This window comes from Lutra lutra, chromosome 10 (assembly GCF_902655055.1).
Source record: "Lutra lutra chromosome 10, mLutLut1.2, whole genome shotgun sequence".
Taxonomy (NCBI): Eukaryota; Metazoa; Chordata; class Mammalia; order Carnivora; family Mustelidae; genus Lutra; species Lutra lutra.
The window spans coordinates 18431835-18445167 of record NC_062287.1 but is presented as its reverse complement, the minus strand read 5'-3'; the positions used below and the strand labels follow the sequence as shown (position 1 = coordinate 18445167).

General features: G+C 41.7%; 1 protein-coding gene across 5 annotated transcripts in view; it reads right to left on the bottom strand.

The window, feature by feature from the left end:
• JHY (junctional cadherin complex regulator) overlaps positions 1 to 13333 on the bottom strand; it is a 59420-nt gene that overhangs the window by 31652 nt on the left and 14435 nt on the right. For all 5 annotated transcript variants that reach the window (XM_047693365.1, XM_047693369.1, XM_047693366.1 and 2 more), the window contains exon 3: positions 11937 to 12456. In XM_047693365.1, coding sequence (XP_047549321.1) covers positions 11937 to 12456 — 520 coding nt within the window. The remainder of the gene's footprint in view (positions 1 to 11936; positions 12457 to 13333) is intronic.

Genomic DNA, 13333 nt, shown 5'->3' with positions numbered 1-13333 from the left:
AGAGTGTCTGGATTTTTTTTCTTAAATGTATTATTTGCTTACCGTCAGTCCAACACATTTGTTACTTAATCCCTGTCTTCGGGACCTAAGCGCTGGATTCGGCGAGCATTGGTTAACTTGGCTAATGAGTGATCTGCTGTATTAGTTCTGTTCTGTTTCTGCGACCTTGTGCTCTGTGGCAGTCCAAGCCCACAAACAGCTCTCTCTTGACACATGGCCGGAGGGAGAGGTGGAGGCATGGCGGCACCAAGAGCCTGCCATTGTCGGGCTCCAACACGGATATTTTGCACAGCTGTTTGAATTATCTGGGGATTTGTATTCATGATTCAGCCATGAAGAGACAAAACACAGTTGTTAATACCATCAGAGAATAACTATTTGGCTCTGCTGTTGGTCACTTTCTCCATTCATGCAGAACACTTCATGACGCATTTCACACGCAGACGCTCCATCAGAATGTGAGGACATTGAAACCATTGGAGATACTACTTTTTTGCCTTCATTTTCCACATAAGGTCCTGCCACTTTTAAAACCCCCAAACTAATTACGCCAGCCACTGCCTTCAGTGCTTCCCCATTGCCCTTAATCTTTAAAAGTTTAAGGTCCTTCATTCTGTACTTCTTGTTCTTTTCACATTGTACTTTCTTAACTCTGTGGTTGGGTCATAGGCACCCTTGTTTCCTGGTTTGTGCATAGGCCATCTTTGCTGGGAAACATCCCTTCACCTCACTTATTCTGACCAGTCCCATTCACTGCTGCTGTTCCAGCCTGGGCTGAAATAGAATTTCCTCCAGGAAGCCTTCCTTGACTGCTCAGAGATTACAACAAAGGCACCTGAGCTCACGGCTTTGGCACTTTGTACTTTCCTTTTTGTAACAAGTGTTGGCTTGGTAATGAGGTTTGTTTCCCCTCTAGACTGTAAGTCTCAGTTTTGGTGGGCTAGTCACATGAGCCAGGCACATACATGCTCCGTAAGTATTATTGAATGAAAGGTCTATCTACATGGAGCACTGAATTCTCCATTTACATCAGAATACATAGAATCTACTTGTTTATCTGGCTAGATTTATGGTTTATAATAAAGTCAGGTAGCCAGCCGTCAACAAAATAATGTGGAAAGCAGGCCTTATCTTTCCCTTTCCCTTGCTCACTCTGCCCAGGACCACTGGGCCGTCACCGTTCTCATGTGCTGTTACCTCTTTGAGGAACATTCTTTCCTCAAATATTTGCATGATGTGCTCTCACCTCCTTCATGACCTCCTTAAAACCGTAATTTCCCCCAACCCCCAACTCCCTATTTCTCTGCTCTCTTTCTCTCCCTAGCACTTCCATCACCTATACATGATTTATCTATTTTTGTCTATTGTCCATCTCCTCCTACTAGAAAGTTAGCCCCATGGGGGTTGGGATTTTTGGTTTTTGTTCAGTGTTATATTCTAAGTACCTAAGACAATGCCTGGTACCTAGTAAGGTCTTACTAAATATATGTAAATGAATGAAGCAATGAACTATTTTCAAGAATATGAAAGAGATTTTTAGGAATATCTTGTGTTTGATTAACCAAGTAACCCGAACTCTATATGACACAACTAGGGATATGTAAGCGTGACCTCTGGATCGCCACAGAATTCAAATTACTCCATTACTAAAATCTTTTAGTGATTCCACGGCATGTAGAGGAAAGGCATAACTCCTTAGCACAGCGGTTCTAAAACTTGAGCATGCATTAGAATCACTTGGAGGGCTTATTAAAGCAGATTGCTGGGCCTCACCCCAGAGTTTCTGATTCAAGAGGTCTGGGATGGGGCCCAAGAATTTGCCCTTCTAACAATTTCCCAGGCGATGATGATGCCACTGGGTTCCAGGGACCATATTCTGAGAGCCCCTGCTTTACAATGACGTACAAAGGCCTGCATGAAAGGCACCTGCCAATTTCTCTAGCCTAAATACCCACACTCCCATCCTCACAGTCTAGATATGTACAACACAAGTATTCATCTTCTCCTCAACTCCTTGGATTCAGCAATCCTCTCCAGTCCTTAAGATCTCCCAACTGATACTCATAGCTGAGGCTCATGACTCCCCACTCCTCTCTAGGATGTCCTGGGATTTCTGTCCATCAGTTGGGTTGTATACTTACCAAGAGTATTCTACAATTGTTCACAAACCTGTTTATGTCTATTGTCTGTTTTGTTAAAATTATAACATGTATATAAAGGTTAGATAATTTGGAGAAATCTGAGTGTGAATAGAGTTGTTATTTTCATGGAAACAAAGTAAAGTAATTTAGAATGGCTCCAAAAAGCAAAAGGCAAGAGAACAACTCTGGGGGTGGGTAGGACATGGAAAACTGAAAAAGGTTAGGGAAATAGTTATTTTAAAAAAATCATGGGGCGCCTGGGTGGCTCAGTGGGTTAAGCCTCTGCCTTCGGCTCAGGTCATGATCCCGGGGTCCTGGGATCGAGCCCCGCATCCGGCTCTCTGCCTGCTTCCCTCCTCCCCCTCTGCCTGCCTCTCTGCCTACTTGTGATCTCTCTCTGTCTGTCAAATAAATAAATAAATAAAATCAAAGGAGGTTATATTCTAGGTCCTTTCTTTAAAAAAAAATGCCTTTTAAAGATTTACTTATTTATTGTAGAGAGAGCGAGCTCACTTGAGCAGGGGGAGGGACTCAGGGAGAGAGAGAGGGAGAATTCCAAGTCGATTCTGCACTGAGCAAGGAACCCAATGCGGGGCTCAGTCCCAGGACCCTGAGATCGTGACCTAGGCTGAGATCAAGAGTTGGACACTTAATTGACTGAGCCACCCAGGCAGCCTTGTACTGACTCCCAATATGGCTGCTTCCTACGAGGGCGGGAGATACTTAACAGCAGATACACTGACAGCAGCAAAAACGACTGCAGACCCCTAGCAGTCTGGGGCATTCAGGGAAGAAGCAGAGCATCCTTCTTCCCATTGCCACAGCCAGGGACATTACCACAGAGCCAAGTGCCATGGCCCCAGCTAAGCTAGCACCAGCCTGTCAGGCCCTCCAGCACGTTGGTGAAAGCTGACCTGGGAAATGATGGCTCAGGTTAAGGTTCTGGTTTCTGAAAGGGCAGGCTTTAGTTACGAGGAAAGTTTCCTTTTCATGGATCCCTCGTTAGTAATGTTGACTGAATGGAGTGACACTCCATAGATCACACAATTCGTAGCTAAACCAAGTGCTGATCAGTGCACACAGACAGATGCCTGAGGAAATGCGTTATGCTGGGAAAAAACCATGAAGTTCAATTTGAATTATGCTGTCCTAAGTAAGTGCTCTTGTCATGGTCATACAGGGCAAAAGAAAAAAAAAATCAATGATACAGAGCTCTTACTCTATAGAAGAATAACTTTTATGAGTATGATAGAGGTGAGACTCAAAAATACCCAGGGGGTGCCTGGGTGGCTCAGTGGGTTAAGCGTCCGCCTTCGGCTCAGGTCATGATTTCAGGGTCCTGGGATTGAGCCCCGCATCGGGCTCTCTGCTCAGCAGGGAGCCTGCTTCCCCCAGTCTCTCTCTGCCTGCCTCTCTGCCTACTTGAGATTTCTCTCTGTCAAATAAATAAATAAAATATATATAAAAAAAGTACCACCCAAACCGGAAGAATTCTAAAAAAAAAAAAAAAATTCCATTTCTAAACAAATTAGAAAAAGATCATCAGTGAAATGTACAGCTTAATTTTATAGACAACCAAAAGTTTTACTAAATCTAAAACTACAGAAAACGAGAGCAGTGGGTAGCTCAGTCATCTCAAGAGGGAGGGTAAGGTTTTCCCAAACAAACAAGACAAGGAAGAGTGGTCCATCAGCATGACCAGAAACGCAGGGGAGATGCTGACTGTGAGTTCCCAGAGGATGCTAGGGGTGGTAGGGAGGCGGGGCCGGGGGCGGGGGGAGATGACAAAGGAAATGGCTGAAGTAGCAGAAGGGGCTAGGACTCGGAGAGCCTTGTGTACCACTCTGAGAGTTTGAATCTGACCCACAACATGGCAAGTGTAACGTGTGTTTTCTGAGTTCTCTGAGAGTCCTACCATAGATTGGGCTACTAGGGCATTGAAATGCTACCCTTTTAGGTACAATTTTTAAATTCTACCTGAAGTGCTATCCCTTTTACTTTGAGGCACTATGACCTGAAAAAAGGAAAAAAAAAATCTATAAGGTCCTACTCTGAGTGGTTCCTTTCTCTTCCCATAGCTTGAGAGAAAGCCATAGCTTGAGAATGCCCAGTGTTGACAGTAGCTTCCCTATACTGTCTGCCACGTGTCAAGAGCTTTGTATAATTTTTTCTAGTAGGCCTCCAAGGCAGGAATTGACCCCATATAATAAAGAATATCAGTCTTAAAGAGTCTCTTGCTCAAATATCTAGGAAGTGCTACCACGTAGTTCGCTGAAGAGCCAGGATATAACCTGTGATTGTGACTTCCAAATTAGTGCTTTGTTTTGGTTTTATTTTTTTCTCCTGTAACATTGTGTTGTCCCTAGGGGGGAGGGCTGCTGCCACAGGGGGGCACAGACCAAACCTGTCCCCCAGAGCTTCCACAGTTTTCTCTTCCTTGTCTGTTCACGTCTCAACTTGAATGACATCTCCTCAGAGATGTTCTCTGGTACCTCCCTAGCATTGAGCCCCGAGCACATAGCTGGTGCTTAATAAAGGTCTGTCGGCTGACTGACCTGCTGTCCCAGCAAGAGCCATGAATGTACATTGATCTTAAAATGGGTAGTGGATTTCTTTCTTTTTTTTTTTTTTTTTTCAAGATTTTATTTATTAGAGATGGTAAGGGAGGGAATACAAGCAGGCTGGGCAAGGAGCCCAGCCCAATGCCAGCACCATGGGCTTGTGACTTAAGCCAAAGGCAGGCACTAAACGACTGAGCCACCCAGGTGCCCCAAAATGGGTAGTGGATTTTTTTTTTTAAGATTTTATATATTTATTTGACAGAGATCACAAGCAGGCAGAGCAGGCATAGAGAGGAGGAAGCAGGCTCCCTGAGGAGCAGAGAGCCCGATGTGGGGCCTGATCCCAGGACCCTGGGATCATGACCTGAGCCAAAGGCAGAGGCTTTCACCCACTGAGCCACCCAGGCGGCGCTGGGTAGTGGATTCTTGATAGCGCTTCATTTTGTCTGGAAGACTATAGGGGACCGAGTAACCTTTCTATATTTGTTTTCATAAAGTATCTGTAATTTCCAAGAGAAGAATAACAGGTCTAAAGGACCCTTCATCGGTCTTCAAAGTCACATTGGAATCAAGATAGAAAGCTAGCTCCTTTTTCAAGACACAAATGTCTTTTAATGGTAGCTCAGAAATGGACTCAAATTCTAACTAATGAGTTTCAGACAAACCCTGAACAACTCATGAATAAAAAAAGAAGGTCCTGAATGTTCAGCAGCAAAGTCACTGGCTGACGGTGATACTTAGGCGCCCTCTAGTGTGTTTTGGGTTTTATATCAGTAGGACCCGGCCTTCCTTCACACGTCCCGTGATAGAGATCTCCTGGATTCCAAGGTGATTTTCCCAGGGCGTTCTAATGTACGATCAACAGATGAAAAATGCACATGGTACAGATGAAAAATGGCAAAAATAATTGTGGGGCAGTTTAATTTAGAAACGGATGGTTCTGCTCTGAGCCATTATTTACAAGCAAAGAAGGCAATTTAGGTGACCCTGAGCGGTCAGTGGGCGTGAAGTTACAAGTTACTACAAAATGTTGTCTTGTGAATCCATTAAGAACTATAGCGCTCCTGCGAGGCTCAGTCGTTAAGCGTCTACCACTGGCTCAGGTCCAGAGTACAGGGTCCTGAGATGGAGCCCTGCATTGGGCTCCCTACTGTGGGGTGGGGGCGGGACTGCTTCTCCCTCTCCCACTCCTCCTGCTTATATTGCCCACCCCTGTCAAATAAATAAATAAAATCATTTTAAAAAAGCTATAAAAGGGTATCAAATGGAAGGCTGTGCTCTCATCCCTGTCCACCCTTCACAATTAATCACCAGCATATCCTTCCAGTTTTTTATGCATACCTAATGAAACACAGAGCTTTATCCTTCCTCACTTTTTTACACTGTGTGCATTGTTCTGTACCTTTGATTTTTCCCTTAATAATAAAAAAACTCTGGTAAGTTGTCCAAAACCGTTCATGGAGAACATCCTCATTATTATTATTATCTTTTAACAGCTACAGTGTACTTTATTCTTTGGATGTACTATAATTTCAGTATTACCCATGTGATAGATATCTGGGTAGTTTCCAATCTTTCTCTGAAAAAAGGCTGAAATGAATCTTGTACAAGAGTTATTTCAAAACTGCACATATATAACTAGGAAAAATTCCTAGGAATGTGATGTATTGGATCAAATAAAAATAATCTTTGCTAACAATTATATAGTGTTGGCTATAAGGCAGACATTGATCTAACCACACTACATATATTAACCTATGTATTTAACCTTCTTAACAATCCTGTGAGGAAGGTACTGTTATATATATGTATGAATATATACATACATATATATATTTTTTAAAGAATGAGGAAACTGAGGCACATAGGGGTTAAGCAACCTGCCCAAGGTCAGAGAGCAGGTGGCAGTGCCAAACACCTTGGCTCTGAAGTCTATTCTCTTCCATTATGTTTTACTTTTTCAAGGAGTATATGTATTTGTATTTTAAAGGGATATTAACAAATTATCCTCCACACCGGTTATACCAATTTTTTATCTTACCACCCTGATGTTGTACTTTTTTGCCTACAGCTTCATCAAACATTTGGAATTTTGTTGGTTTAATTATAGGTGAAAAATAGAATCCCAGTGTAGTATTGACTTACATTTCTCTTCTAATGGCTGAGGTTGGGTATCTTTTCATGTATTTCATAGATATATGACTTAACTTTTCTGTAAATTTTCTATTGACCTTTGGTCTTTATTTTTGTATTGGGATTTTTAGTCTTGATTTCTAGAAGCTGTTTATATATTAGCAATATTAGAGTTTCATCTGTGATACGATTTAGAAATATTTTTGTTCTTTGTATTTTGACTCTCATGCTTTTTCCTATAGAAGTATTTTGTATTTATGTAGTCAAATTTATCAATCTTTTGTAGATTTTGGATTTTCAACCATTTTGAGGTTATGGGAGAATGTGCTTTTTTTTCCCCTAGTATTTTTGTGGTTTAATTTTTTTAAATTAAATATTTGGTCCATTTGGAATTTATCTTGTTGTATGATATGAGTTATGGATCTGACTTCATTTCCTCCCAGATGGCTACCCAGTTGTTTTATTGAACAATGCACCATTTCCTCAATGATTTGAGATACTGCCTTATCAAATCATAGTATCATCTCCTATATTCTCATATGTAGTTTTGTTCTGTTTCTGCAGTTTCTACTCTGTTGTTCCATTTTTGTCTATATATGCATCAAATATCATCCTAGTATTTAATTATTGAGGATTTAAAATACACTCTCTGGTAGTGCTAAATTCTCTCATGATTCTTAATGTCCGGAGCTTTCTTTATTATCCCTGCTTTAATTTTTCATCTGAACTTAATCAGCTTTTTGAGTTCTATTAAAAAAAAAAAAAAACTGTTGACATTTTTTGGGGATGTCATAAGCTTCTTAGATGTACTTTCAGATCTTCCCAAAGCCAATACACAATTTAAGGCCATGTGGAATTCAACTGGGCCTAAATGCTTGTGACAAAATGATGTATTAAAAAGCTGCTTTTCTTCACTGTGTAACGGTAACTGACATTTAGTCATTCATTTGGGACAGATGTCATTTATTCTCTCAGTATTTCTGGTTGTAAGACATTGCTCATCTCTTTCAAAGAAGTTAAGAGGAGAAAATAGCTTTTCAAACATGAAAACTTTCCAGATAGATGCTGCTTAATCTAAAACCATATCCTCCAAACCTGCCACCTCCGATTCTACCTCCTGTTCGCAAATTGGCAGAATAATCCTACCATCCATTGAACACCTCAGTGCTCTATGGCTACTGACTTACACAACTATGACTTCCAGTTTCTGGAAAACCCTGTATGTGTTTTATGTGCGGCCCATGGACCAGCAGCCTTGACATCACCTGGGCACTTGTTAGAAATCCACACGCCTGAGTCTCACCCCAGACCTACTGGATTAAAATCTGTATGTTAACAAGATTCTGGGTGGTTCATAAATGCCTTCAAGTTTGAGGGGGAAAAGAGATCAGTGGTTCTCAGTGACATCAGAGCAGCAGAAGTGGCATCACCCAGAACTGTGTAGGAAATTAAAATTCTTGGGTCCCACCCTGTACCTACTGAATCAGAAGCCCCTAAGTTAGGTCCAGTAGTCTGTTTAAACAAGCCCTCCAGTTGATTCTGATTCAACTAATGTTTGAGAATCCCTGATGTAAAGCAATGGTTCTCAATCTTGGCTAAGCATTAGAATCACTTGGGGAGCTTTGAAAAAAATCCCCATGCTGACCGTGCACTCCAGATTAATTAAATCAGAAATTCAGGGCTTCAGCAGGCCAAGGAATCCGTATTCTTTTAATTTTCCAGATGATTCCACCAGGAAGCCAAGGATGAGAACCACTGCTCTAGTCTGGAAAAGTGCATCTCAAACCTGGCTACACGTTAGAATCACTTGAAGATCTTTGAAACAAAAATACTGGCGCTCAGCGTCTTACCCAAAGATGTCAGTTGGTCTACGTGAAGCCAAGAATCACTTTTTAAAATTAGTTTCTCAGGGGAATCTAATATCCAGCCAGGTTTTCAAACCACTGCTCTAGAAAATACCATTTTCCCTTCACATAAAATTTGTACTGAAGAGAGTAAGTCTGGAGGTGATATAAGAGGTCCATTTTTCATTCCCCGTCTATTTACTGAGACCTTACAGTATGTTAGGTTAGTTACCATGAAGATTAAAAATAGGTACAAATCGGGGCGCCTGGGTGGCTCAGTGGATTAAAGCCTCTGCCTTTGGCTCAGGTCATGATCCCGGGGTCCTGGGATCGAGCCCCACATCGGGCTCTCTGCTCAGCGGGGAGCCTGCTTCCTCCTCTCTCTCTGCCTGCCTCTCTGCCTACTTGTGATCTCTGTCTGTCAAATAAATAAATAAATCTAAAAAAAAAAAAAGGTACAAATCAATCAAGTTCTTGCCCATAAGGAAACCTATAATCTGTAGGGACAGAAAGACCTGCACATATGTCATATGTAAATAATGACTCTAAAGGAACATATTGTTCAATGCTATTGACTATAATTCAATAAAAACAGTTACACATATCCTATCACTGTTAAGTCAAACTAATTTCTATCCTTTTTATTTTATTTTATTTTTTAAAAGATTTTATTTATTTGTCAGAGAGAGAGAGGGAGAGAGAGCAAGCACAGGCAGACAGAATGGCAGGCAGAGGCAGAGGGAGAAGCAGGCTCCCTGCTGAGCAAGGAGCCCGATGTGGGACTCGATCCCAGGACGCTGGGATCATGACCTGAGCCGAAGGCAGCTGCTTAACCAACTGAGCCACCCAGGCGTCCCAATTTCTATCCTTTTTAAAAGAAGAGGAGTAAGAGGAAGGAAATGTATGTTGGAAAATGGTGAAGAAACCGTTTTGAATATAATTAGCAATCGGCCCTCGGACATTTGAACCTGGAGAAATGGTAGACAAGGTCAACAGCCACTTCAAAGACTAATTTATGAGCTTAAAGATTGAGCAAGCTAAAAATGCTTTAAAGTTTTCTCACTCCCTAACAAGAAATTGTGCTATGGGATCACTGTAAGTCAGCTCACCCCAATATTGTTTGTAAATGAAGTTATAACTACTAAGAAAAATTAGCAATTAAGAAATCAGCAATTAAAGAGTTTATAATAAAGCTATTTTCACTTCTATTATAACTTTCTTTTGGCCTATTTGTCTCTCCTTCTAGACTGGCTTCTTTTGAGAACACATTTAAAAATAAATGAAAAATATTGTTCTAGTCTGGGAGAAATTACTGGTTATAAATACTTCTCACAGATAATGGACTGTAGAATTTATATTTTTAAAGGAGCAACCAAGCAAAATTCAAAATTTCATATATTTTATGAAAGGTACATTAACATCTAAAATTGGGACAGATTGTTGATAATTCTTTTGCATTCAGCCAACTGTTTTGAGAATTCAGCTGAATATACTATATCCATTCCTCTGTTTTATTATCAGTTATAAAGGCAAGGATGTTACTATAATCCTTTAAGACTATAAAGGGAGTTTCTGAATTAAGAGAAAATCACAAATGTTCATCTACCTCCTTTTCATGTTCTATCAAAAAATACTTACAGGTTAGAACAGGTTAGAGCATTTTAAATAATACCAGTTTGACTTTGGAATAGGTCTAAGGGCATCCCCATGTAATGTAATAACCTTTCCTTCATATTTGAAAATGACCTCACAGTAGGTAATGAATTTCAAGCTGATCCTCCCAAGAAGGATGGTGGATATACTGATCTAGCCATTCTTTTCTTATGTCCATGGACATGTCCACTAGGAGTTGGTCTGATAGGATCTGAGTGCCCAGCAAATAGAGTTAAGGCTACTGACTCCCAATAGATTTGAATCCATCATCCAGGATAGAAATCACTCTTGAACTGATCAGATGAGAAAGGGAGGGCACTTACTGTTCTGATTTTATAGATGGAGAGACTAAAGTTTAATTATATCATTTGCACAGAATAAAGGACGGAGGACGGTGTAGTGATTATCAGTTGTGGTTGGAAAGGTAGTAGAATCATCTGGATAATTAAAAAGAAAAACCAAGGGGTGCCTGGGTGGCTCAGTTGGTTAGGCATCTGCCTTTGGCTCAGATCATGATCTTGGGGTCCTGGGATCAAGCCCCACATTGGGCTCACTGCTTCATGGGGAGTCTGCTTCTCCCTCTCCTTCTGCCCTACCCTCGACTCCTGCGTGCGTGCTCTCGTGTTTTCCGTCTCTCTCTCTTGCATGAGTTCTCTCAAATAAATAAATCTTAAAAGCCCCCAAACCAAACCATCACATGCTATAGACTGCCGCCGTCCTACCACTGCCCAAAATGTATATAAAAATCGAAGTTGAGAATCACTTGTGTGCGTGTTGCTGTTACTGACATGAGTGTGTCATGTCACCTCCAACGCATTGGGACATTTAATAGAGTTGAAAGCCAGTGGTTGTAGTAGAAAGAAAGGCAAGCAACACAGGGAGTCAAACCTCCAGTCCTGATTTTATCTAATGGAGTATGCAATTAAAAAAAAAAAATCCAGGGTGCCTGGGTGGCTCAGTGGGTTAAAGCCTCTGCCTTCGGCTCAGGTCGTGATCCCAGGGTCCTGGGATCGAGCCCCACATCGGGCTCTCTGCTCTGCAGGAAGCCTGCTTCCTCCCCCGTCTCTGTCTGCCTGCCTCTCTGCCTACTTGTGATGTCTCTCTCTCTCTCTGTCAAATAAAGAAAATCTTAAAAAAAAAAAAAAAATCCATGGTTCCCTGAATGGAAATGTTTTGGATATAGTAATTGAGTTACAGCACTGTAAGCCATTGATGGCTTTGATTTTGCTCTTAAGAATTAGTGGAATGAGGGGCACCTGGGTGGCTCAGTCTGTTAAGCATCTGCCTTCTGCTCAGGTCATGATCCCAGGGTCCTGGGATCCAGCCTGGTGGGAACCCTGCTTCTCCCTCTCCTTCTGCCTGCTGCTCTGCCTACTTGCACTCTTGCTTTCTCTCTCTGTCAAATAAATTAAATCTTGAAAAAAATTATGGAATAATTCCCCTGATTCTTCAAAGAGGAGCAAGGGATAGGGCATTTGTTTTACTCAGCCGCATGGTTAGAATGACATCACCGTCTCAAAGGAAATGATCTCCAGCCATTGCAAACAAAGGCACCTTCCAGGCCAGTAGTGCTTGGAGGAGATTAATAAGTAGCACTTACATACCTGTTCCGGGAGAATGTCCCCCCTTTTTTTATTGTGAAGTTGAAGATAAGAATCCGTTTTAGGAGTAGGTAATCCCAAAGTCAGCTTGTTTTTCTCCACGAAATATTGTTTGGACTTCCTTCGCCGACGGCCACGTGATCCTGGCAGGAAAACCTCATGATGTGAACTTGAACTCTTCAAGTAACGAGAGAGGTTGCTGGACTTCTCCACCAGGTCACTGTCGCTCAGCTCTGAAAATGGCTGGCTGCGGTGGGCACCCCGCTCATAGTTTGGGCTTAAAAATTCACTGCCAAGTAAGGAGGCAACACTCTGGGGGCTACTCTTGGGTTCACCTTTCTCCCCGGAGAGTTCCATCGACGTCTCCTTGGAAGGGTACAGGGGATCCGGATTCAGATTTTCGGAAGAGCTGTCTACAGACTCTGGCAATGCGTCCATAGTCAACAACTTCCTCTCCTCTTTCTTACTCTTCCAGTTCGGGTCATATCGGAGGTCTGAATATTTGTCTTCTACTGGTTGTTGGCTGCCCAAAGCAGAAAGGAAATGTCAAGTCCTTAATTAAAATGAATTTGCACGTTATGTTTAATTATCTTAGTTGAATCTTTCTCCTATAATTTTCCTTTTACTACCTACGTATCGAAGACATAACTGAGGCTCAAATTAGGTTTATGGAGTACACATAAGGGCAAAAAGGTTTTAAATATTCGCTCATTAAATTAGGGAATAAAAATGGGGGATAGTTCATTTATGAATGCCTGAAAAGCGCTGAAAATCACACACCAGTGAATCGCTGTGGTTCAAGGGGAGCTATGACTGACGCACACCTTGAACACTTCAACTAGCGAAGATAAACCTGATTTCTCATTTTGGCCAGTGATGCATACATTTGGGTGCTTATCTGGGAAGAAAATGCCGTTATTGCCTGGATGACCATTTCCTCCGTCTGCCCCACCTGTGAGGGGAAGCAAGATTGATCTTAACTGAATTCCTACCCAGGTTCATCCTCCTTTAAAGTATTTTGCTTCTCATCTTGTCTTTGTAGATTTCAATGTATATACTGAAGAACGAACCCCAATGTTTAGGATCAGACGGTGGCTCACAGAAAAGTTCTTAGTTTGTATTCTGTGGGTTTGTCACATGGATGCACACAAAACAGAACACAGGTTGGCTGTAGGACGGCCCTACTTCAGCAAAAGGTTAAACATATGGTCTCACCATAGGGATGCGGGCTAGTCCCTAATCAGGGCATATGATCCCAAGTAAAGTCTTCCCTTTTCCTCATGACAGTCTCAATTTGTAAAGCACCTCCTGGTCTTAACCAAAAAAAGAAAAAAAAAATGCTGGTAATATGGCATGTTTAATGGCCCCTTTCATCTTCAGAAGCTAAATGGGAGAGATTT